The following is a 26,559-nucleotide window of genomic DNA, read 5'->3' as shown; positions in this document are numbered from 1 at the left end:
CTACCATCTTGACTATTTATATCATTTGGAAGAACTGAAAAGGGCAATGTACAGCTTGACTCACAAGGTTTTGTTATAATAAAACAAAATGTGATGTTCATAGGATTGCATTTCCTTCTCACCTGTCAATATTAAAAACAACAAATCAAAATTATATCAGCATCATACAGGCCTTAACACCATAATGTATTTTCTAAGGATTGCCTGCTTGCCCAGGGCAAGAAAAATGCCACCTTGACCTAAATCTAGGTACATATTTGCTTGATTGGGAAGTGGGTGAATAGAATTAAACACATCATATTTTCCTGAGCTGATAATGGAAGTGAGGAGTGAGCCTTTTCACTTTTTTTCTCATCTCTGCACATGTGCAGCACCAATCACACACTCGTGAGAAAATTACGATGGGTAACAATGTGTATGAAGTGGATCCATTCAAGACTGTCTCAGCATGGGCTTGGTCTTGCAATATCCACACCCGTAATACACGTGCTGCACAACATTCACTGCCAACGTCCACTCCAGCGCCTCAGACTGCCACTCTTTACTCACTGACAAATGTGCTGCACACAATTCAGTCGTCTGTCCTGTTGACGATCATTAGATCACAGCTCAAATTCTCCCATCATGGGCTCATAACCTGATGGATCACTGAAGGACTTCTAAGTGAAGCTCTAATGTCATCAAAAGTGTATGAATCCCAATTTATTATGATGACAGTCAAAGGGAGCATGAGTTCGGCACAGGGCTTGTTGCAGAATACTGATCACGATTTGGATGCGAGCCCATCAACAGACCCAGATATGAGATGCAGTCACTTTGCTGGTGCTTTGCTTTGCTCATTCCCTATGTGAAGGGGGGTCTCATCTTTAAGCTGTTCTTCACTCCTCATGCTCACAAACTCGCATGTTTTGGGGTGATTGATAATATGTATTAACTTGGATTCAGGGTCACCGTGGCAACAGGGAGTGTATTTGTCTGTTCCGAGGAAAACACAAACCTAATAACGAGACACACAGGGAGCTTAAATATCTAACTACTCTCATCCATAGGGGAAAGTAAAGTTATGTGAATACTGAGAATGACAGACCCTAAAAATAAAGTTAAGCTGTAGAGAGAGGGAGAGAATTGTAATGTCGGGGTTCATGCCTTTACAAACTTGAAAGCTTCTCAGATAAAAGACACAGCAGTCCAAAATAAATAAATAATGGTTTTTAGAAAGCATAATAACGTGTCACAGACTTTGAAGTTAATGTTTGAACAAAAATAAGACTTGGGCAAGAATGTTCATGAGATAGTGCTGAGCATATTGCTGTGTGTAATCTCCAAATAGCCCACAGTCTTCCACCTCACTTTCCCCCATCAAACCTCTGACAGATTTGGGTCTCCTGCTGCGTTGTGATGAAAAGTGTGGTGTTACATTCACAGTGGTTGCTGCAGTAATTGGTCACTTAATATCTCCTTCTTCTCCCGAGCACCAACAGCGAGTAACATGCGGACAAATAAACAAGCTCCTGTGTGCTTTCGGTTACCCCAGGAGTCTGTTAATTTTTTAGATATTTCCTCCCATAGCAGCCTTTACATTCACTCTGAGAGTGGCAACACCGGGTTGTCACAGCCTTTATGTATATTTTAGTTTGATCTCAGACATAAACAGCAAGTAGCTAGACCCTCCATTTGTGTTGCATGCCTGTTCTGCTGGGCGGGATGTTCTATTTTCAGTGTCAGGGAGCTGTTCACTGTGTACTATGCTGTGTGTGCCTGTGTGCATGCACGTCTGTGTATTTACAGTACATGTTCTGCTTCACTACCATCAGGCTCATTACACAAACCCTTCACATTCACTTCTTCCTTGCAAACAATCCCAGCACTGTGATGAAGTGAACCTTGTCCTTTTATTGCCTGTACAGCACAGAGAGTAATGTGACAATGATGTGACGCGATGTGAAAAAACTGAGACGAAGGAATAATGTATATAAAACCGTTGTAAAAGACCACAGCAGCAGAAAGGAAGACGAGTCACTTTGTTGGGGGACTTGAGAGGATGGGAATCCCTCGTCGTACTGCACACGTTGTCATCTGGCAGCACACTGAAGCTCTCACCAGCAGAAGAAAGATAGGGGGGAAAAAACATATAAAATGCCACTCTAACAAGCCTCCTGGGACTTCAGCTGCTTGGCTTTCTGAAAAGGGAACAGCTTGTCTGATCTAAAATGCTTTAAATGATTCGAGCAGAAACAGCCTTCTGCGTTCCACGTACATATTCTGCCCATGCGGTCCATAGTAACAGCTTTATATATTGGTGTGGTCAAGTGCAACCAAACATGGCAACAAGTACGAGCCGGAGCAGGTAGATTAACAGTAACAAAAACAGTAAGTGACAGGGATTGGGATTCTCCAAAGTGTTTAGACAACTTCAGTTTCCTCCGAAACATTTGTCTGAGGCTCAATTAAACAGGCACATATTTTTTCAGCAATGCTTGACTTCACATTCATGTGGCTACATACCTTATTTATAAGTACTAGAGGCTGCGTCTCGTCCAGAGTAAAAACAAATATGTGTCCTTTTAACGGTGTTAAATCTGAAAAAGGTCCTCTCGGTTCCAAGAAACCATCTAATCCAGTCATGGAAAATCTCACTGTATTGCTGCAGGACTTGGGTCTGAGTGTGTAGGACCTAAATTGATGTGTTTTCTGACACTGATGTGTGACTTGTTGGGAAAAATAACATCTATTGCTACATCCTAAGCATTCCAAGGTCTCCAGTAATTATTCTTGAACCTTTCAGATCGCTTGAAGATCTGTTATCTTTCAAAATATATGCATGCACAATGCATGTTGGGTTTAGTCAGGTTTCCCATGAGTGCATTTTGGATAGGATCTTAGATTTTTGACCTGTGAGAATCTCTAATTTGCCGTATGTATTACACAACTTTCACAACTTTCTGAAACTGACAAGCCATCAGCTATGCCTTTCTGCACATTCTTCACAGCCTACCCTACTGACCAACTCTTTGCCAGTGTACTTTCATATACAGCTGCAACTAATGGCTGTTTTCATGATCAATTGATGTACAGATTATTTTTTCCACTTTTTTGCTTTAGAAAACATCAAAAAAAGTGAAAATTTCCCATGGTGATATGCTCAAGCACAAATTGTCCTCTTCGGATGACTTATATCGTCAAACCAACAATCTCAACCTACTAAGTATTCAATATTCATTATTCATATTCATTCTTTAAGCTGCACATTGTGGTTTGAACATTTCTTCTGCAAATGTATACAGCTTTAGCCCCCCCCCCCCTCGCTTTTTTTTTTTTTTTTTTTTGCTTAATTCGTGCCCTCTACCCATTGATTATGTGTACACGTGAAACAAAACAGGACCAAAACATCTTGCAAACAACAAAACAAAAACACAAATAAAAGACGGCAGTGAGGCAACATCAAACTGGATGTTATCCTCCATGACACTGTTTTTCATCACAAGAAAAAGAAGAACATTGATGGCCTTCCATACACCCTTGTTGTTTCTCCTTGTGTGTGGTTTCTGTCCTGCTGTCAGCTGCTGTCAGGTTCTCAATAATTCAGGACTTGGGTTTTGTAATACTTTCCATGCTGCTTCTGCAGGGAGGTGAAAACTTTCTTTGCACAAACTTGCTGCTGAAGCCCTCTGTGGTTTTGAGGTCATTTTCAAAGGCAGATTCTGATACTTCAGTCGAACATGAATTCATAAATACGGGAGGTGCAGATTTTATGGTTTTGAGGGGCATTTTCCAAACCATATTCAGCTTTGGTATAACTCTTGTGCAAAAAGATGGCTTTCATGTCTTCCATTTCAGCCTTGCATTTAGACAATATTATTCATCTTTTCAGCCCATGCTGGTTTCCTTTATCACACGTGGCCCATACTGATAAGAGTCACATTCAACTACAAGGTGTTTCTCACATTAACTTTTTTAAAAAATATGCCTTTGGTTCAAATGGTTCATTGGCAGAGTGTGTAATAAATTACCATAACATCATCTTTAACTAATTCAAGGACAGGGACTGTTTGTGTACTTCCTCTGCTACTATTATAGGAATCAATTTGCCTAAGAAAAGAAAAAAGAATGGCTAAGCAGAATGCTTCGTCACCCCATTAATCTTAGTTCGAATCAGTGGACGGATGGCTATGACGCAACCGTACAGTGATACTCAGGTGAAATAAGAAGCATTTAAAAACTCCCACGATGCATCATTTACATGCAAACTGCTCCTCAGCAGTTCTGCAGTCAAAACTCTGTACGCTGATTGTGCTGAAGGAGCAAGTTCTGAGTAATTCATTAAATATTTGCTAAAAACAACACTTTCTTTATGAACACCGTGCTTTTAGTGCACTTGTGGCATTTTTCTTTACAGTCATAGTTATATCATTAAATATCTTCTTGCTTTTAGATTTGAGTTCTGAATGGGACAAAGTGATAAATTACATTTCAGTGAAAAAATTTCATCAAAAAATATATTCATATCCGTTCTAGCTTCAGTGTTTTTCTGATATAAGGCATCAGAAAGCATTATGTGTCTTTACAAGGGAGGGCAGTCAAAAGGCAAAATTAGTGCATAAACAGGGCTGTAACTAAGTCTTTATTTTATGAGTCTGTAATTGCCAGAGTGCCAGTTTCAATTAATATTCACATCTAAGCCATCTTAGCCTGATTGCAGATATCATCATGGGCACTCGCCGCAAGACAAGCTGTCCACACAGTGGGGTGGAACGTCTGTAAATCCAAATCAAATATCTTAATCTTTTCTTTCTCTGCTTGTCTTGATCCCATCAGGAGTCCTGACTCCCAGCAGCAACAGCAGCAGCAGCCATGTGAGAGGAGCTGTCAGCAAGCAGAGGATGCCCACATCCAGCTAAAACAGAGTTCCCCTCTCTCCCTCCCTCCCTCCTGCTCCCTCCCTTCTTCCCACATGAGGACAAGAAGATGACTATCACCAGCCGGCAGTCCTTCAATGTCCTGACGGTCATCTTCCTCTTGTTGTCCACTGCAGGTCCGTAAAGCTTACTGTGTGCTTATCAGTGAGGCTGCCGGTCTGGCTCATTCATTCATTTATTTATTTTTATTTATTTATTTATTTTTTTTAGTAACAGAAGTGACCAGACACTCAAGAGTTTAGCAACCAGAGTTTAGGCTGTGCTAGGAACAGTTTCTACAATTTGGATTCCTCAAAATATCAGACCTTTACCGAGTGAGTCAGTAGTGCTATGAATTAAATACAGAGAACAACCCCAAAAGGCACAATTTCATGGATAGAAGTTGACACCTGATGGACCCAAGTTATGTCAGAGACACTTAACATCAAGGGGAGTATTGCCAGAATAAAAAGTGAAGCAGGAAAAGCTCTGAACCTTAGAGCACTCTCTGAATGAGGCCACGCAGCATAAAGCCGTGAAGAGAGCCCATTATAACCCAAAAGGTACAAAGAGAAGAACCCAGCCAACACGTGCCTTTGAGATATGGAATATACATCATGCACAAGGGAAAAGATGCCAACTGAAGTTTAAAAATGACAAAATAGGGTAAGAGAAGAATAGAGCATCAGCTAACAAGAACATGTACCAGTTTGGAATAAACCAATAACAGTCAGCAGAGTGTGTGTGTGTTAATGATGTTAACTTTAATACATACACAAAAAAGACGGATTCAACATCCATCAGGGACAGGGTCTGGATTCCCACCACCGCTGACTCATGTTCTAACTCTACATGAATGAGCTACATGAGAGTAGGGTTGTAAGGAAATATCAAGTACAGTTGAGTACCACAGCATTATGTTGTGTGATGCTGTAATGATTCTCAAAACCACTTACATGCAAAGTTCATTTTGTGTTGTGTTTAAACCCCCAACTGCTAGATAGTACTTTTGAACTCTATCTTCAACCATTTGACTCTTCCACTAACACATTTGCTATGTGTTAGTGGATCAAGGACGGAACAAAGACATAGAACACAGGCCTCTGAAACAATACAGTGCTTTGCTTACAGTATTACAGTATAATGCAATAAGTGATGCATACTGTAGTCTTTCTAGTTCTCAGCCCTACTTGTAACTGAACAGCACTGAACGAAAAACAAAGAACAACAAAGCCAACGTCTCAACAAACTGAGAGTGTGATTGTGGCCATACATAAATAAATATGATGTGTGAGCACTGACTGATGTTCATATGAGGGTAGTGGGAGAAAGCCTTCGCGGTTCTCAGACCACAGGTTGTAAACATACTGTAACGCAAGAGCCAAGCTGTTAACTGTATCCTAAATTTCAAGAGGTGTTAATGAAATTAAGCAGGTGGGAGTGTTTACAACTGCATGGTTTCCAGAACCAGCTGTTGTTCATTTGAGAAGCCAGAGACTTCCGCTGAACTCTTCTCTTTCCAAACCTTCAAGTCTTGCTTCGTTAGAGGACTTTATAGCCTTCATGCACCTACAACTGTTGACCCCTCCTTTAACATGCAAGGATTTATGGGATATAAATAACACAAGTTTCAGAATCAGTTCATTAATTCACCAACTTGTTCAGTAGACACAAAGGTCAAATGTTGATTTTTCTGTCAGTAATATAAACCACCCTTGACATCTAATCCAACTCTGTCCTTCATTTTGAAGAGGGAGTCTCTTCTGCTAAAATTAGGGTTGTCGAAGGGAAGATGGCTGTCCACACCAAGCTCATTATACCCTGAAAGAGATCTCTCCTTTCAAATGCTGATGTGTCCCTGCCTGAGATTACTGAAAGACTTCTATCACCCCGCAGCATAAGTGGACCTTGAACTAAATCACAGCAGCACTTACTTATACTGACAACACCGCCATATCTTTAGGCTCCAGTGATGAAAGTAAATGCACAAGACAATAAAATGAATCGGGGTGCACTCCACATGAAGTGGCATTGTTTAATGTGGATGCTCAGACAGAGGATGATCAAGCAAAAAAAAAAGAAAATCAAAGGGGTTCATCTATTACAGAATCGGCAAATGACACACAAAAGTGATACGGCTTTTATTTTCGTCCGATTTCAGCTTTTGGCACCAAAAACCGTTTCAGCATATCTGCAAATCGGTAACAGGAAATTGCAGTAAAGAAATGCCAAACGTGTATTTATGGTCGTTTAGAAACAGTTAAAGCATCACACAAAAGAGAGAGCAGACAAGTTTATTTTTCAGCTGTGAAATGTCTGTGGTCACAAGTCTGGCTGCCAAAACTTGGGGGTATTTTAGGATCTTGAGTTCTTAAGTCTCATGAAGTTCTTGTTTTAGATTATTTGTTTTAATGGTTTTAGACAAATGTGTTGTTTTGGGTGCTATTTAGGTTATTTCTAGGGTGAATACTCTTTTTTTGTGATTTTATAATCATGTTTAATTCTGATTCTTCTGATTCTTTTTCGGCATGCTTTATGTTATCTGTTGTGTGTTCTTTCTCTCTAACTCACTGTTGACGCTGCCAGGACACTCATGAAAAATCTTTTTAATTTCAGTGAAGCTTTCCTGGTTAAATAAAGTTTAGATATAATAAAATAATCAACATTCAGTCACAATGTATAAAATACAGAAAAATTAGCAGTAGCAGTGCGGTATTTTACAAATGTGTCTGCATGTGGTTCAAGTTCATGACACTGAGTAAGTGAACATGTGAGTATGAAGTCATATTTTGTGCAGACTGAAGGTGTAACGTTTCTTTTGTGGAGTGTTAATATCACTTCTGTGGAGCTCACAGGGTTTAATGCCAGGAAGACCGCAATGATAATTCTAAGTCTTAGTAATAGAAAGTGAAAGGATGACTAGAACGCTGACAGTGATTAGTTATGAAGGTGTTGAACACGTGGATACATCCTGCTCTGTTGTGTTGAGCGTTAACTGTAAACAACCCCGTAATCTGACACTCATTATATCTGGTTCATTTCTCTGACAGATTGGAAGTGCGTTATTATCAGACTTTCAGACGCTGCTGACATACACCTGTGATTTCATTTTCAAGCAAATGTTTATTGGCTGCCAAAATCTAGAACAAAAACAATAATATTTTTTTTATTTTTTTCCCCTTTGCCACAGCAACAATGCACAGATTTATCTTCTCCTAAAGCTGCAGGGACTTGAATGCACAGCTACAGACGAATGCAAATGAGCCAGACGACTACTTGCGACTCATAGTTTTGCATTGCTCCATAATAAAGTCTCTCGCTCTGTCACCCAGTATGACTCCAGCTGCCACAAAGAAGTAGGAGTCTTCTCAGGGTCGCTTAAGCTTTGATGAGCAGGTCAAGACACATCGCAGCCCTGCTTCTTTCATTGAGGTTAAGTTTGTGTTGTAATGCGCTGAAAGTAATGCTTTTATCTCCTCTGTATAACCCTTTATCCTGACACTGACCAAAAACACCATCTGGGGATTTATAATACAGTCCTGACATAACAAGTTCTGTAACTGGTCTGAGGAGCATCTTTAGCATTTTCCATCAAAAAAGTGACCCTGTTATGTTTGCATAATGACCCAATAAATTAGATGTTCTCATATTTATGCATGTTTTTTGTGGATTTATGAGAGTAAAGGTGACAGAGCTTTTACCACAGGGCCTGTATGCTTAATATGATGGCTCCTTTGTGATTATTTTGGCAGCGCGCTGTTTTCTGTTCCTTGTCCTGCACCATTATTATTACATGCACTCTCTCCAGTCATGACTTTTCTGCGGCTTCCAAAGAAAACAAAAAATCATTCAGTACTTTGTTTTGTAGTTTGGCTGCAGCAGGTTGAAAAGTGCTTCTTTAAGAGCTCTCCCATCATTGATTCTTATCAGGGGTTGTCATTTTTCAGAGTAGGGAGACAACCACAAACTGTGCCTCAAATACTTTCTTTTGTACTTTGACTTTTACATCTAAATCTTTGTCTTCTCCAATACTGCAGCCCTCTCAGCTCATTACCGAGTGTGTGAACCCTACTCCGATCACAAGGGGCGTTACCACTTCGGGTTTCACTGCCCACGCCTCTCAGACAACAAGACCTACATGTTCTGCTGCCACCACAACAACACCGCCTTCAAATACTGTTGCAATGAGACTGAGTTCCAGGTGGTTATGCAGCTCAACCTCACCACCACCTCAGATGGATATGCACACAAGTGAGTAAAAAAAAAAAAATTCAAAATGGCATAGCAAACAACTATTTGCAATGTAAAGACATAGTGGAGTAAAGGCATCCTGAGGCAGAGAATGACGTCACACTGCTTCTGTTTGTGTTGTCATTTGACCTTCTTTGTTCTTTATTTTGGTAGAACTTGGGCAGTACTTTGCACTTTGGGTGTATTTGTTTTGCTCTGAAATGCCGGCCAAAAAGAGTCTAGTGGCAGTGAACCTTTAAAATAGCTAGTATGGCTTATTATCTTGCACCATTTACTTTATTTAGCCTGAACAGAAGTATCCCCATCAAGGATTAAAAAATAAATGACCAGAGGAAAGGACATCAAAAGCAGAGAAGGGGAAATCCCCCCCATCTTCCCAGGCATCTTGCACAGGAGTAGGACACTTGCTGGCCACTGTTAGTTTGTATTTGTTTGAACTTAACTCTTTGCTAAAGTTACAGCTCTAGCTTCAGCATTCCTCTGTCTATGATCTAGACGGCCCTCAGAGAGGGCATACCTCCACTTAGGCTGCCAGTCCTTAATATGTTACTTTAATAACAGAAAACATTTTAAAATGATGGAAATGATCTAAACCTGCTCCGATTACATTAACTCTGAAATGTATCCAACCCATTCAGTTTATAATCACATATGACGAAGAAAAGCAGAACATCTCAAGTTAAATTTGAGAGAATTTTTGGCATTTTACACAATTTTTATTTTATAAATTATAAATCAGAAACATGAAACAGTCCTTCAGTACTACAGGATATTTATTTCTACGTCTCATTCAGGGGTACTGAACCAAAATGTAAAGTGCTTCATTAATGGCCACATTGAGGGAACTTTCCTCCAAATTATACTGAAATCTGTCACGTAGATTTTGAGATATCCTGCAAAACACAAACAAATGGGACCAAAACTGGTTTGATGGAGGTGATTAAGTAAAAAAATGACTCTTGAGCAGAGTTATATGGGAGCATCTGTGGTGGAACAGACTCGGAGAATTTCTCAGATCAGATGAAAACAGTTTCCTCTCAAGTGTTTAGCTCCCTCGACAGTATGGCAGTCATTGACACCGTTTGCCTTTTACGCTGAGGGTTTGCTGACATTGATCCACGCCTACAGAGGCACTCAGAACCACCACAGAGAAGAGCAGATGCTGAAAGCAGTTGTTGTGTTGTAAGTGGGAACGCTCACAAAGCAGGTGTTAGGTGCTAGATATTCTATCAAGCATCACTTTGGTATCCTGTCACAATACATATACCCATGGAAAAGTTATATAGCTTTGTTGTGTTATTTATAGTGAATCACGCTCCACACCACGATATGATATATTTTCACAAAAGACACACACACACACCTGAAGACACTTTCAATGCAGAACAAGCAGCTTTAAGCTGAGTGAAGGGCACAGAAAAATGAGGCTTTTATTATGTGGGAGCCCTCAGTGGGAGGTTCGGGTGACATAGAACCACAGCTCTCTGTACTAATGCCCTCCCAGCATGCCTCTGCCTCAGAGGGTTCACGCTGCCCTACAGCGGGTCATGATATTTCATTTTAGTGTCAGATGGCCTGTTGGGCCACTCTTTCATCCTGGCTCACTGGGCGATGGGACTGCCGGCGCGATATTTACCACTGGCCAAGTGAATTAAACTGGCCATAATTCTGCTCTCTACTCACACTGCATGGTGAAAATGGTATTATAGTTTGAGATTTACTGCAAGTTCAAGGTAAAAACCAGAGGTGCATGTCCTCTGAGGGTCTCAGAGTAGCTGAAATGCTGCAAAATCAAAATAGAACAAATTCTTTTTTAAAAAAGCAACCATAAAAGCTACACGCCATTGACAGATAATCAGTTGCACTTGCTTTCCTTCTCTGAGCAAGCTGTGTTAAATATGGAATAACGTTTTTTTTAGCTGTGTGGTCACGATTGAGCTCTCCAAGGCCACGTTTTCTAGTTTGCTTAACCCCTTTCCTACAGCTTTGTGAAAAGCTGTAGCCCCCTCAAATTATCTTCGTAAAAATACTAACTGCATTATCTGTAAATGTCTCTGATACAGAGATGAGGAAAGGTGAACACAGTTAGGGATGTATTGAGATTTGAGTGCAGTAATGGTATTCATCCACCCTAGTGCTCATTTTGGGCAGCTTAGATATTCACTTTAAGTCATTTATTCAGATAAATACTCCCACGGCCACATCACTTTCTGACAGAAGTGGGTTCCCTTGTTTAAAGAAAAAGACCTTGGACTTCACGTTTTTTTCTAAATAAAGGTTTCAATCCATGCAGTCAAACAAATGACATAAAGATAGGGTTCCCTCCAAACAAATCTATTTCAAAGTAATATCCTGTGTCATCTGTGTCCCTCAGTCTCATAGTTTTTCATTCTGTCTCATCAAAGCATCCTAATGGGACTGAATCACTTTCAATTTGTGTTATATTCCCCAGCTAAATGTCCTCAGGGCCACTGAAACAGAAACATCACACCCAGATATTTATTATCCCTGTTTTGGCAAATGCTGCTTCTCAAAATTCTTAGGAAACTATTGCGACCCATTTACCTTGCTGTGCTTTATGTATGTGGGCGGACGAAAAGAAAGCTCAAATGTTCCCCACATAAATCCAGCTGGATCATGTAACACATGAAGAAAATTTGAGAGGTGAAAACCAGGGGCACAGACTTTCAGAGGCACTGCGGAGGAGCCAATGTGAGATGGATTAAAAAGTCTCTGATCATGAAATTCTTTGTTCAATTTAAGAAGCAATTTTTAAAAGCAGCAAATGGAACAGATGGAGGTTTTTAAAAATACATTTAGTTATTTAACTAGTTTTATCAAGGGAGTATTTGATGAACATCTTGGTCTTGCCACATGAACACCACACATTCACACCTGTCAGGCCTATCGTAGCTATTGGGATTTAGGGGCCCAGCTTAAGGGTAACTGGATGGTAGCTGAGCATATGAGGAGTGTTTATCATCATCTTTCCCAGATTACAGTGTGCTCATACTCCCAGTCTGTCTCTTCTGCAGTAATTATACAGCTCTGGTTGGCGTGTGGATCTATGGCTTCTTCGTCATGGTGCTGCTGGCGTTGGACTTTCTCTACTACTCAGCCATAAACTACGAGCTGTGCCGGGTGTACCTGGAGAAATGGGGCCTGGGAGGACGCTGGCTGAAGAAGGCTCGGAGTCAGTGGAACAGGTCCGTGCCAGAGGAGGGCGAAGCCCAGGCTCAAGCCCAGCCCATGGTCCCCAGCCACTACCAGCCGAGACACAGCCTCAGAGGGGAGAGCCACAGCCCCACGCTCCTGCCCTACAACACATCCACCGCGTGGTGAGTCACTGTGTGCCGCGTGAAAAGTAACAAGCTGCAGTTTAGCACATATTATGTGTGCTTTGAAGGTGCAAAAATAAGCAAAAAGTGAGCCTAAAAACTGCATCACTTTCTGGGTAACCACAGCTGTTGTCTTCACGGGAGAGTTGGCAGTATGCAAATAAAAGGTAGGTAGACGGGAAAGACTGTTGGGATCCTTGTGTTTATCATTTCATCAGAAAAACGGACAATGTGGCTGTGCTTTAAATGATTATGATCAAGTCCACAATTTTCTCACAGGACAAGCTTATTAACATAAAAAACAAATCCAAAACAAAGGAAGGGTAGATGGCTAGATGCAATAGATTCAATATGTACAGAGTAGACAGGAAGCCGAAATACAATATGAACAAAGAATTACAAAATTAAAGCATGGACTTAATTTAGCAAAGAAGCAGCACAGAAATGTATGTAACAGTAAGTTACCTCAGCATTTGTTACATAACCATGAGCAAAATGTGATTTGTTCTTTCCTGATAAGCATATTGCAGTGCAAAGACTCTTGTTGCTGTTGTTTGGAAAATCAATGAGTGTAACAGATGCTTAGAAGGAAATTCAAGGATCCCTTTTAAGGATTCTTCATTTCACTTTTAACACAGTTTCTCTCTGTGTCTCATCTTCTTGTCTGTTTGTTTTTCTTTGTACTCGATGTTTTGTTACATAGAGAGCAACATGGCAGGGAAACTGCATTTCTAGCAGGACAAATTAGAGCATGTCTAGCATAGTTTTCCCAAGCCAACAGGGAGGAAGCTCAAACATCAGGCTCCCAGTTTACCTGAATTCCTTATTAAGAGTGCATTGTGCACCCAAAGAGACACACACACACACACACACATAATTACTGCCTATCAGTGATATTGTAACTCTGCTCTTTTCAAAATCATAGCAACTCACTAGTGAAGAATTAATTCATTTCAGTATATGGTTTCCCTTTGACTAAGGAATACAGACGTTATCAGTGTTTTAAGAATCCTGCTCCCTACACCCACTAAAAGGATAAATTTCTGCAAGCATCTGATCTGTATTTGTCTTTCATCTCAAAATAGCTGCACTCGGTCTCAACATCAACCTCTCTTTAAAAGAGAAATTTTCTTGGTTTTAAGTGTGACCAGCTCATTAGGGAGCTGTCATTATTAATGAACAGAAAAGAGAACAGAATAATGAAAGCCTCACTGCCTGCCAGGGGCCCCTAACTCATATTTAACCTGAATGATTCAATTCTGAGTCACATGAGAAGCCTTTCACCGAGTTCCTGTGGCACAACACCACTGCCGTACTTTCTTTTATTACCTTAAAGAGCGGTCACAGGACTCTCAAGTTGTGTTGAGCTGTGTGTGTTTTGACATACAAGATGATTTACATACCAAAAGTGATCTATAATACACAGCAGCCACAAGAAACCTTTCTTGTGTTGGGAGACATTCTACAGACTTTCATAATATAGCTGCACAATCACAGAGCGCAGTGTGAACAAACTTAGATTTTTGCGCAGTCAATTTTTCATTCAGTACTCCATCTCAGACACTGTACACCCTATCTGTCTGACTGGGGCTCAGAGTCTCTTCCTAGAGGTAGACATCTCTCTTGGGTCATGATAATTTAATGTGGGCAGAAGTTTGACAAATGGCTTTTAGAAGCAGTGTGGACTGTGCGAGCCATAGATAGGAGGAGCTGGGATGCTGCAGAGGGATCCTGGGGCCGCTTTGCTAGTGGAAACATGGTTACCTAAGACTGGACATATCCATGGAGGCTCCTTATTAGACACGAAGTCAGTTCAGGCTGATAGCACTCATCAATCCTAGACTTATGAGGTTGACCTGTTCGGGCAGCTCTCCAGTTTTGAGCCAGAGAATGTCTATAAAAAGGTGTATGAAACGGCAGCAAAATGCTCATTGATAAAGTGGGCCTTGAAAATGAGAGCACACCAAGTTCATGGTAATTCATGCTGACGATGACTGATGGGAACTGCTTCAGGATGCATGGTAGTGTGGGATAATCTTGTGCAACATCTTTTTTTTTTTTTTTTTTTAATAAAAACTGGAACAAGTTTTTAATAAACAGGATAGCATTTACAAAGCTAAGAATATTCCAAGATAATCACTCACATCAGTTGAGGGAAAAAACCAAAAAAACGACAGATGCTGCAGATGCTGGGAGCTAAATTCAGTCACAAGGCGTTTCTGGGGCAAGATTAGAATAGCCTGTTTGCAGTTTCACACAGTGGAGCACTTCTCACAATCCAGATAATGAATACTTTTTTTGTTGAATGTGTTAAGCAGCCAGTGTGGGTGATATTGCACATATACCACAGATGATGTTGCTCACACAGTGCGTCATAACATGGCCTATGGTTTATTTGCAGGGATACGGATCTTTATCCCTAGAGAGGATGCAGGGCAAATGACTCAGAAAACTGGGTCCACTTAGTTGAACATCTGTTGGCCAACTGTAAACAAACAGAGATGGGGTCAAGTCCCACAACTGGCACAGCAGCATCTAAAAACAACCCAGTCGCACAGCAACTCAGGAATCCAGCACAAATAGTTACCAGTGCAGCGGGGCAATCGTGACAGCGCGTCACCGTGTCAAATTTCTCCACATGCACATATTTATTTCTTCAGAGAAAGTGCTGCTTGGCCTTCAGCATGTGGGAATACTGTTTAGCATAAGCAGGCTGGTACATACTGCTGCAAATCTGCTGGGGGTTCAGTGTGGGCGTGCCGGGAAAGTATTATTACCTTCTCTCCATGGATACCGTTTATTAAAGTCTCTTATTCGTGTATTCAGATCAGTTTAGCAAATGAAAGAAGCTAAACTGGTCACCAAATGATGTACATTTCAGGTGAGATAAAAACAACAAGCCAATCAAGCCAGATACTATGGTTTATCGTGAACTGATTGAAGTAAGCGTAGTTTCAGGGAACCGACAGCAGATGGAGGAGGAGTTTCCTCGCAGGGTAATGTAGCTTTTAATGGCAGCAACAACCCCGTCGTTTACACTGAACGTCAGTCTTTTTTTTGGCATGGATGCTGGGAACACCTTTTCTCTGCCAATTCAGTGGTGCTAATTTAATCGGTGCTGCTAATTTAATCGATTAACACAGGACCATAAACCAGGTGTATGTTGTCAGATAAGAAGGACTTTAGTCCTCTAAACCAGTTATTCCCAATAAGGGATGTTTGTGCCCCATGGGATACTTTTTCATATATGTATACACATATTTTGTTTTAACATTTAGTAAAATAAGCATATAAAACTACAATAACAATTAGTGAGGCTAGTTTTTAGTACACTAATTGTCCCAACAACCAATTAACTACCAGTTACAATAGGGCGACTGCACAGGGTACACATTTAAAAGAACCACTTGATGCACCTGGACATTTAAAATAGTTTGCAAGTGAGCAGATGAGTCAAAATAGATGAATGGATAAATGATTAAAACCTTCACCTTCTAACACTTTATGAACAAATGCAAATTTGTAAACATCTGATTAAAGAGAGACCAAGCTTAATTATACCACTTTCATACAATTGAAGCTGCTGTCTTCAGCTATATATAGCACTCAGACATAAGAGCTGTACTGATTTAACCGTCTAACACTCAAAGAAAGAATAAGCATATTTCCCAAAGTATCTAACTGTTCCTTTAAATAGCATCCACTTTAAAATTCATTCATCAAGAACATACTTGCAACTTGACGGTTAGTGTCAGTGAGGGGGCACTTGAGACGGGGCTGTGGGGATTTGTTAGACAACAACTACTGTGAACCGCTGTACTGAACTATTACATTGCCACAGGAAAAGGGAAACAAAACATTCATGCATCACAAATCCAGACAGCGCTCCCGTGCAACCCTTAAACGGCAATAAACTTAACTGTTCCTGGAAGCTCCTGCTCCACCGCCATTAAGCACACAGCAGCCTTAAAGCTTTGATCGGTCGTCCGCTCGTGGCTATTAGGACATTAAAAGTTTGGCCTGGATCCCAATTTGTGCCAGCCCTCTTTGCCCAATAGTCCACCTTTAGCAATTAGAGGCACTGGTGGGCAGCAGCAGGAGCATCTGGATATCTTGACACCAGAGGGAAAATTTAACAGAGCTGGTGGTGAAAATCTCCTATCAGTTATTTTACATTCCTTTTGTAGTGTACTCACTTTGACACTCTACACTCTCAGAACTGCAAGAAATATCTGATCTGGTGCCGTCATTGGAGTCTGGCTTTACTGCATATTTTAAATAAATTCAGTTTGTCTTTAGTCAGATCAAAACTTAGTGTGCAAAAACAGGCTGTGCGTTCAAGAAAAGAAAAACTGCTCCTTCGCGTTGATTAGCGGTAAGGATGGGATGTTGGGCAACATCAAATGGCACCACTGCACATCAACCAGAACATGTCAAAGAGTCTCCTGGTGATTCATAAATTGCTTGGCACCAAAGTTGCAGTAGCACCTCGTGCCACTAACCACCCACTCATTCAAGGTTATTGGGCCATGGATCGAGCGGACCGTGCGAGGTGGCATCTGTCACCGCACTCAGCTTATACCTGACTCACCAGGAATTGTAACACTGCGTCTTACAGTCAGACTTCAGTGACTCAGCGTTATCACACAGTCTAGTAAATGGAGCCTCCATCACTCGTTCAGTGTGTCTGTTGCATCGCTTTGGTCATAGGTAACCATGTCCTAACATCAACACTTAAACATCTGCTGGTCTGTCAGTTGGGGAAACAGCACTCAGCTATACTCCGCTCCACACTCGAAGCTCGAACAGCATTTCACATCCTTCTCTTTTTTTTGACTGTGATCAAAGCCTACGTCTCCTACATATTCACACCCAACTTTGGTCAGATTTCTGTGGTAATAATAGACTTGTACATTATTAAATTATTCCTGGCCTGTCTGTCCACAGAGCGGCGTGCCAAGACCTTGTCCAATTAAAGCAACTCTCTCCATGTGGTGTGAGTTAATTAACATCATAGATGCTAAAGGAAGCTAGGCAGCCACAGTGTTCTGCTGCAGGCTACAGGGAAAGAGCAGGAGAATAGGTTTAGCTCTTTACAAACTGCAGGAGGAGTTTTTAGCATTGCCACGAGCAAGTGGGGTTGCTGCAGTCTTAGTTTTGGGCTGTGCTTGTGATCTTTTTATGAGATCTGTTGTGACACGCATTTACTTTGCATTTTAGTCATTTTCTCTAGAGTGCATCAGAATAAACTTCAAGTCCTTAAAGCACCCCACGTCAATGAGCACAACCATCACTTTCACATCACCCTGCTGATAACAAATATTCCTGTGCGCACACAATAAGGAGGTAAGATGTAAATCAATAAGGTGAAGAGGTGGAAACTTTTTCTTTTCCCTTTGAAAATGTAGTTACATTATTTTGTGCATTAGTAATGGGTGCGGTGAATGTGATTCATAGAGGTGGGGGTGGGCTGAAAGTTTTAACAAGAATTACAGACTTGTAAAATATTCCTCTCAATCTGATTTCTTTTTGAAAAGCAAAGCTGCCTTGTTTTATTAGTCTTTGTGTTTTCAGGCCTTGAGATGATTTTCAAGCCAATATGATGTTATATAAGGACCAATTTGGACCAATAAGCTCACACATGGAGATCTGAGACTTATTTCAGCCACTTAAAAGCTATGTTTGTGTTGTTCAACAGGATCCAGCAGATTTTTTTTCCCAATTAACTCAAAGGAATCTGATGATGCAGAGTTGCACTCTGAGGCTTTAAAATGGCTGTTTGGACAGATCAATGACACATCCTTTATTTCCTTTAATAGATTTTTTTTTTATTGTTTTCATTCTGTTTGATCCATTTGTATGAGATCTTTAAAATTCGGTATATGGATCCTGGATTTCAGAAGCTTTTAATCACATCTTGTGGCTTTCATTGGTCGACAGAGAATGTCAGTTAATTTGTAGATGCTTTAGTTGGGATTGCATGAGCTAAGTATTGTGAAACGGTCATATAGAAGTGGGACAATGTCCACAGGTGGTCCCTGAGGTCGAGTGTGAGCAGCTTCATTGTCCATTGATTGTCAATGGACTTTGACCGCTTCCCACTCACTGCTGTGACTGGTTTTGGTCTGGTGTTCACAGCATAAGTTTAAGCTTGGGGTCAAAAAACTAAGACTTTTTGCTTAAAACTACATTAAAAACTAAAACTACATTATTCACAATCTAATCAAGTCAGGTAGGGTCTTGTTTTACTGGTTGTAGGAGACTGGTCTCTGGTGATGGATCCAAGCCCACACAGCTTGAAAGCCCTAAAATCAGTTGTCTATGATTTATGCTATTAAAGGAGAGTTACAACTATCTTCTGTCAATCACAGCTGGCTACACAGTGTTTTATTGTGAAAGGTGAGGAGAATATAGGACATTCAACATTCATTTTTAAGGACATTAAATAATGCTGCTGTTTTTTCCCCACGGCAGTTTCACAGGTCCAACATTTTCAACTCGACGGGACCTCTGCGCTCACAGGCAGCCCGTGGTGTCTGTTTGCACTGTTCATTCGGTCTCTAGTTTTCTGAAATAATGAAATAAAATCAGGAAACCATACCAAAAACAGAACCAGTCCAGAGACAGTACACCCATCTGCTACTGATAGAAATTCCATACTCAGATCGTGTCACCAAATCTAAACCACAATAACAACTGGACAAATTCATCCTCTGAGAGACAAGATGTCGTTGAAAGCTTCATAAACAGCAAGAAAGTGGACCTTGTGATAAGAATGTACATTCATGTTTAATTTCTGTATTTCTCTCTGGGCAGAACGATGCTGCGAGTGAGTGGACAACCTGAAGAGTAGCAACACCTTGTTTCCTTATGTGATACAGAAGAGATATCCCACAGATGCCCTTCTCTGGATCACAGACACAAACGCCACTGGGGGGCTAGCCATACTGTAGTAGTTAGACGTGACTACTGCCCCACCTTAACGAGCACAAAACACCCGAGGACCGACAGAAACAGGCTGATATGGCATTTAGAAACCCAGCTGAACAAAGGCTGCCAGGAAACATTGTGAACCACACTGCTGCCATCACAGCAGAGGAGCGACAGGCACATTCAACTGCTCACAGGTGTTCAGTGATCCCTGGAAAATGGCTGCCAAGGCCTAGAGTATCCCAAACAAATCTGAGCTGAACTGGATAAACTGTACTCGCAAGTGAGAATCCTTGCCTGTTTTTTTTTTGTTTGTTTTTTTTTTTTTAAAAAAAGCTCATCTTTCTTGATATAAGATGTTTATTATGCTGCTGTGTCTGTTTGTGTTCAGTAGCAGTTAGACACAGTTGTGGGTTATCTATTTGGTGATTTATTTATGTGAACTAGTCAGAGAAATATATGAGTGGTTAACAACAGCTTAGGTTGATGCTGAGCATCTCGCTTAGAGTAGAATGTTTTTGTTACTTACTGAAACAGACACAAAATGTCTACAGCCATGTGGAAAAACTGTATCTTGTATGAAATGTATAAGGTCTCCTTTCTGCAAAACAAGTGATTTCTCTATATTGTAACGTGTCTGACAGGGACACACCACCGTACAGTTAAACTGCTGTAGACCTAAAGGATTTATATTAGGTCATAAAGATTTCTCTTTGGCTGTGTGGTCGTGACAAAAGGGATCTTGACTCTCGATAGGTTATTCACCCAAAACTCTCATGAGGATCAGGGATGCTTTCATAACAGCAAAGGAGGTTTATGCTAAGTTACACATAACCTTAACCCCTTGGCTATGAGCCTACAAGCCCATTTGAGACCATTACTTATAAAGTTAGTGTGAGACAGTTGCCTGGGTAACCTCATCCAATGACTCGTACGCCCTCCCTCATTACCGGAGATGCCTGAAAAACAGCTCCATTAGCAATATGATGCAAATGAATATCCATTTGGAGGACTCTACATCCCACATTGGTAATAGACAATTGTAAGAGATTAGCCATAATAGAAAATATATTAAAAAAAGAAAAAGAAAAAAAATTAACCCCCCTTCACTGTTAGCAATAATGTACAGTAGCTTAATCAGGATGACTTGGTATGTAAAAGTCAGTGGTACCAGTCAAATGGGAACTGGGTAATCATCAATGTGCGTTGCTGAGGGTTTGGTTTGGTTTATGTTTAACAAGGGGGTGAAGGTGAGAAATGTGTTTCTGGATAATGAACTCATACTGAAAAGGGTCTCCGATCATTTCTGTGCCAGATATGTAAGGAGAAAAGTGTAAACCATCACAACTTTTTAAAGAAAAGCTTTAGCTTTAGAGGTGCAACTAATGACTGCTGTCATTACCAGTTTATCTGCCACTTATTTTCTTAGTTATTCAAGGAAAAGTTTGGCTTATAAAAACTTCCCATTAATAATTTTCCAACAGCATGAGGTCAGGTATTCAAATTGCTTATTTTGTTTTTGCCAACAGTCTATGTACGTGACAGAGAAAGCATAAAATCCTAAATTTGGAAGCAGTAAAATGATTAACCAATTATGAGATTTCATTATTGATTAATCTAGCATTTATTTTCTCAGTTAATCAACTAATTGTTTTGTGGGGAAGCACAATACTTATTGGACCAATAAGTTGTCATCATAATAATAGGAATTACAGCCTATTAACAGAGCCCATGATATGAGGTCAGATTGCTTTCATTAACTGAACAAACACAGCATCTACATACACTGATACCGTAGGTGGCAGTACACACCTTTACAGTTTGTTTGTGATCCGTCAATAAACACAGAGGAAGAGCAAGCATAGCATTCTGTTGTCACGCTCACGAAGTCTAGGTAGAGCCACGCAGTTTAGACTGGAGAGACAAACTGACAAACACAAAATGTCGTCGCAGGCGTGGACATTCATTACATTTTCAGAGGAAGACGACTGACAACCGAAGAAAACTGCAATTCCACAAAGGTTCAGGGAGGAAGCAAAAAGTCTGTGAGTTTTAACATGACAAATGTGAAAATCCGATCAGAGCTATGGATTATTAAATCATCTGTCTTTGTTCAGCACATCTTAGCCTTTCTTTTCCTGTGCATAAACAACAGCTTAGGACCTTCTTTTTATGAATTCTATCATGGACTAATACCCAAATTGACAAATCGTTTCAGGTTCACTCTGAATTACCCACTGAGATAGATTCTCTGTAACCCCTAAAACTCTATAATTTATTCCCAAGAACAAACAAAGCAGCTGTTGGTGCCAGACTGTACATGAGTGACAGCATGTGAAGACCAGGTGGGCAGACGTTAGGTACCTGTCCAAATCTCGCATCTGCAACTGGTAATCTGGCAGCTGCTGAATCTGTTTGCGTACAGCATTTCTAGCGACCGTGTCTGACTCAACACAAAATTGTGCAGACACAACACAGTCCTGAGATTTGGATCCTGCCACCATGTTTAGCCTCTCTGTTTATGACGTTTAAGTGGACCCGCTGAAAAGAACTCTGGTCAAGTGCTGTTAAGTGTCATCATCATTCTCAGTCATCAGCAATAATATTCACATTTCCTGAGTTGTTAGAGCAAGTTAATTCCCAATTCAGTGGCTGAAGTTTAACTTTGCAGGCTTGTGCCGTCGCTTTCAGGGTTAGAGGAACGGTGTGTGTCCGAGAGAAATAATTGGGCAAGAGACCAGCAGTGGTTCTAAATTACACTCTCTTGCTTTCCTGTAGCTGCCTCCTTATTCCCAGAGTGTGCACAGCAGCAAACAGGGAGTTGAGGTTTTTAACAGGTGCGGCAGCACAAAGAGGATTTAATTAGTCCCAAGTACTGGATAAGTAGGGAAGATCTGATATGTTAGAGAACATGTCTGTTTTCATGGCTCAGTGTTGTGTGTTCTGAATGAGGGAAAGTCGGTCTGTTCTTTCTTATCACCAGTAAAGTAATAGTCACACCCAAGGGGGGGGGGGGGGGGGGGGGGGGGGGGGGGGGGGGGACTTAATTTTTGCCTCTGACAAGCAGTAGCAGGGTCACAAATGGATTCCTTCAAGACACATGTAGGAGGAATTCCCCCCCCCCCCCCCCCCCCCATTCCTTAAAGTGTTACAACCTGGTTCGTGATGTTTTCTGTTTTATCAAAAAACAGTCTTGACTCTGGCCTGGTGTGATGTGGTACTGTAAAATTGTATCTCAATCCACTTCCCAAAAAAAAAAAAAAAAATGAAAAAAAAAAGAAAAAATGGGAAGAAGGAAGTGCACATCTGTTTCAGTCTCTCCAGGTTGTCATGGTTAACAGTTGCCTTACAGTTGAATACCCACCTGTACACAGAAGCTTTGTAGTGGTTGATACCTCACTTTTTGAGTGTGGTGGTGATAATAATGTGCACCACGTTCTGTCTATGTATTTACTACTAGATAGAATGTACAGTACCGTTTTCAGTTGGATTGTTATTGCACTTGTTGACTTTGTATCGTCACGACAGGGAGAAATAAAGTTTTATCTTTTCCAGTGTGTTTAAATCACTCTGTGTCAAGTGCTCTTTGGCAGAAAAGAAAACCAAGCACCTACGAATGCCTGAAACAGACAGAAGTTGTCTAAATTATATCTGAATATATCAATAAATAATACTATCATATAATGAAGGTGTAAACTTGGGCTAGAGATACAGATGACCACTTTATTTTGTTATTCATGTCATGATTCGATAAAATGAATTAAAATGTATTTTATTGTACCATTTATCTTTCACCAACAAATTTTGTTTTTCAGCTCCTCCATTCTCCTGTTGTTAAAGTGCCGTTTACACACATTTCATCTATTTAATTAGCTGTTTCCTATCATTCAGTGAGATGGATGTGTCCATTCATGTCCAGGGCAGGGACTGGTCCGTCGGTTAAAGCCTGATGCTAAAGCGGGATGTCCCTGGCAAAAAGTCAGTAAATTCACCAGTGCAACCATGTAGAAGACAGAGGGGAAAAAAATAGCATATTGTTTTTTGTAGTGCAGTATAAAACTAAACAGTATGATAAGGACAAACTATTAAGCCTCAGTGTTTGAGTTTTAAATGTTTAAGAAAAGGCTTTAATTATGAGTACTAACCAATGAGCCATAGAATTGCTTGAGTATACCTACTTTACTGAGGATATTCTAGCTGGGAACAAGTAAAGCAGAAACCCCACAAAGTAGTGTTGTTAGCAACTGATATGCTAGCTCTCGGCCTTGGAAGTAACGGACTGGGTTATAAGCTAGTTAGCCTGACCTCCTGCATTTGCATCTTACGTTAAACCTGATCTATGATTAACCAGTCGCTTTTTGAGACAGGGGTTTAGCAAGCGATCAAATAAATTAATTTATTTTATTAACTGATCTGAAATGAAAGGAAAACAATTCTTCCACCAACGTGATCTTTTACAGCTGTACGTTGGCTTGGGAGCTCCATTAGCCTCCGAATGAACTGTTTGCTTTTTTTAATGTCAATCAATACACCATGAGATGATTCATCAAGCCTCAAAGCAATGACCCTCCCAAGCAGACTGAGTCACATCCACAGCTTCTCGACATGGAAACATCATTATAGCAAAGAGGTGATGGTGAAAATCTAAGACAAGGCAGATAGCAGCAGACCGTGTCAGACCTCAACACCTCGCTTCAAATCAAACACCTGCTGCTGCTCACTTGCGTCAAAGGCCCCTGGCAACCAGGAAGTTTGTTACCACGTTGTCGAGGTCCCTTTGAGCTGTCCTAATAAGCTCTGACTTCTACTTTTACCAAACTCTCATCCACCTCCATCGATCAACCTGTCCAGGTTCTGCTCATCAAACTGCTCCCACTCTCTCCTTCATTTACTCCATCTGAGGTCCCCTTCCAGTATGCCTGTAACCAACGTTCTTCCCATCTGTGCATATGACACCAATTGCTGCCATCCATCACCATTTAAAAGCCATTGTCTGGATTTCCACATCCTGCTGTTATTGAGGACTGTGAGATACATCTTGCCAACATTTATCTATTAAAAGTCCATTAGGCCTCACGTCTCCAATGCTCTGTCTCCTCAGGCCGGATCTTCTGAGGCACTAATACCGCATTAAGATCCATCTGAAGTAGGTATCCTGTCACTGTTTCATGGCAGCCATTTAAACTAGCCATTCTGAGTGTTATGTAATGCTATCATGTTGGACCACACCTAACTGATGCTAAGAAATGCAGGAACAAAACAGGATAATGCAAGACTGATGTATGTTTTTTGGCTAACTTGTTATATAAAAGCAGTGTCATTGTCAACCACAGAGAAATGACCTCTGTTTACTCTCAGCCCTGTCTACTAGCAGATTTTTCATGTTTCTAATTATATCTTAATTATTTCATTTTCTAATCCTTATTTTTCAAACCAGTCATCACATTTACACATATTGTTTAAGTGACAAACTAACCATTCTTTCGTTGAATCCTTGTGTAGTTTTGATGTATTTTTGTGATTTATTTAAATAAGTGCTTACCAGGATTTTTGGCTTATCTATTCACAACCTTTTGTCACAGGTTGCATAAATCTATGAGACACTGTTTAACCAAAGAGTAATTTGTCCCTTTCAGACTGAATAAACTGAAGAGGTGACAGAAACCATCACAGTTTATGTAGCAGAAATATGTTTTTCACAACCACCCAGCACACAGGTTGGAAACCACTGCGCTGAATATGAGTCAAATCTAAATTATATATTTATATATTTTCATATACATATACTCAAACAGTGATGGAACAGCCTTCTGGAATAATTTGGGGTTCAGTATCTTGTCCGCACTTCAATTTGCAGCAGTAGCTGGGGATCAAACCACTGACCTTCTGATTCTGTGTTGCAGTGACTGGGGCAGACAATTATTAAACTTCTTACACTCATTGCTCTGAGCAGATCATTTCTAATGAAATTTTGTGTAGCATTGATAAGCAGCAAATGACCATCAGCACAAACCATAATACTGTACAGCTGAATGCAAAAGGAAAGATGAGGAAACAGGAGCTCAGCAGTAAAGATGTAACTGAAATGTTGATATGAAAAATGATACGAGATGTGTGGGGAAAATGTGACAAATGAAGCCAATATAGCAAAAACATAAATATCAATATGTAAATGCACTATTGGCAGTTATGTTTACAAGCCTATAGCCAATATACAGTATTATTTTCTACAACAGATATGGTTTGCAATGAGCCCTGAAAACAACAGCAGAAAGCATGAAGCTCCTAAGATTCATAACACTGAAACATGTGCTCATATTTTACCACAATGCAAATGAGCAACATGAAAGCGTCATCAACCAAAAGAAAAATAATGTCAGTCAGACACTTTAAGAAGTTAATTTACATTTAACACCAATGAAAACTCTAAATAAATTTACAGCATCATTAGAGTTGACAAATCCATCAAGCAGATCTGAGTGCCGCATTTCATAGCTTATGAATAAGTAAATAAACACCAACTCAGCGAAGCCAACACATCATCTGACAACATTAATGTCACCACAAGCAGCTCGCTAAGAAAAACTTACCTTAAAGAAGCGAAGTAGTGATGTTGGCATCTCAAGGTGGAAAAACCGGCACGACATGACCAAAGAAAAGACGACTTCCGGTTCGCGTTTAGAACAAGTGTCAAACAACAGATGAACAAGTTGCTAACGTTCGTGTCCCACCGCAGTTGGGAGCCATACAACATTTCTGTTGTCTACAAAACCGTCTTAAATTGACGTGATGAGGCTAGCTTGGTTATTTAATGGTACGTTAGCCGTAAAGCTGTTTACAGCTACGGGAAAAAGTTAGTTAAATGACCGATGAAAAGGTGAAATCTCGGTTTAAGGCCGCCATATTGTGAAAGGGTGCGTTAGCTATACTGTACTTTGCAGCCGGGAGAGCCTGAGAAGCAAACATTAGCTCACAAAGGCTCCATCCATGCTTTATTTGGAGTGTTTTTAAACAATATTTTTCAAATTTACAACGGAAAGGAATTCAAGGATGAAGACTAACTGATTAGTTTCATGAATGTAGGTCTGGTTGGCCACTACATCACTGTTAAAGAGCAGCACTCCGCCGTTTCGCCGGACTTCCGG

At 40.5% G+C, this 26,559-nt stretch overlaps 1 protein-coding gene and 1 long non-coding RNA gene across 4 annotated transcripts in view; one reads left to right on the top strand and one right to left on the bottom strand.

Annotated features, from left to right (window-relative positions):
- shisal1b (shisa like 1b) overlaps positions 1-19,737 on the top strand; it is a 32,190-nt gene extending 12,453 nt beyond the window's left edge. For 2 of the 3 annotated variants that reach the window (XM_046394182.1, XM_046394181.1), the window contains exons 2-4: positions 4,816-5,032; positions 8,933-9,146; positions 12,182-12,488. In XM_046394182.1, the coding sequence (XP_046250138.1) occupies positions 4,966-5,032; positions 8,933-9,146; positions 12,182-12,488 (588 nt within the window). In that variant the 5' untranslated portion in view covers positions 4,816-4,965. Of the gene's footprint in view, positions 1-4,815; positions 5,033-8,932; positions 9,147-12,181; positions 12,489-19,300 lie in introns of those variants that run through there. The other variant, XM_046394183.1, reaches the window with a different exon arrangement.
- The window catches only part of LOC124061877, a 62,741-nt gene extending 36,182 nt beyond the window's left edge, over positions 1-26,559 (bottom strand). The window contains exon 1 of the long non-coding RNA XR_006843821.1: positions 26,005-26,559. This is a non-coding gene — a long non-coding RNA (uncharacterized LOC124061877). The remainder of the gene's footprint in view (positions 1-26,004) is intronic.

Source organism: Scatophagus argus, chromosome 7 (genome assembly GCF_020382885.2).
Source record: "Scatophagus argus isolate fScaArg1 chromosome 7, fScaArg1.pri, whole genome shotgun sequence".
NCBI classification, from domain to species: Eukaryota; Metazoa; Chordata; class Actinopteri; family Scatophagidae; genus Scatophagus; species Scatophagus argus.
The sequence above is the reverse complement of the archived record's forward strand: the minus strand, read 5'-3'. Positions and strand labels throughout refer to the sequence as shown.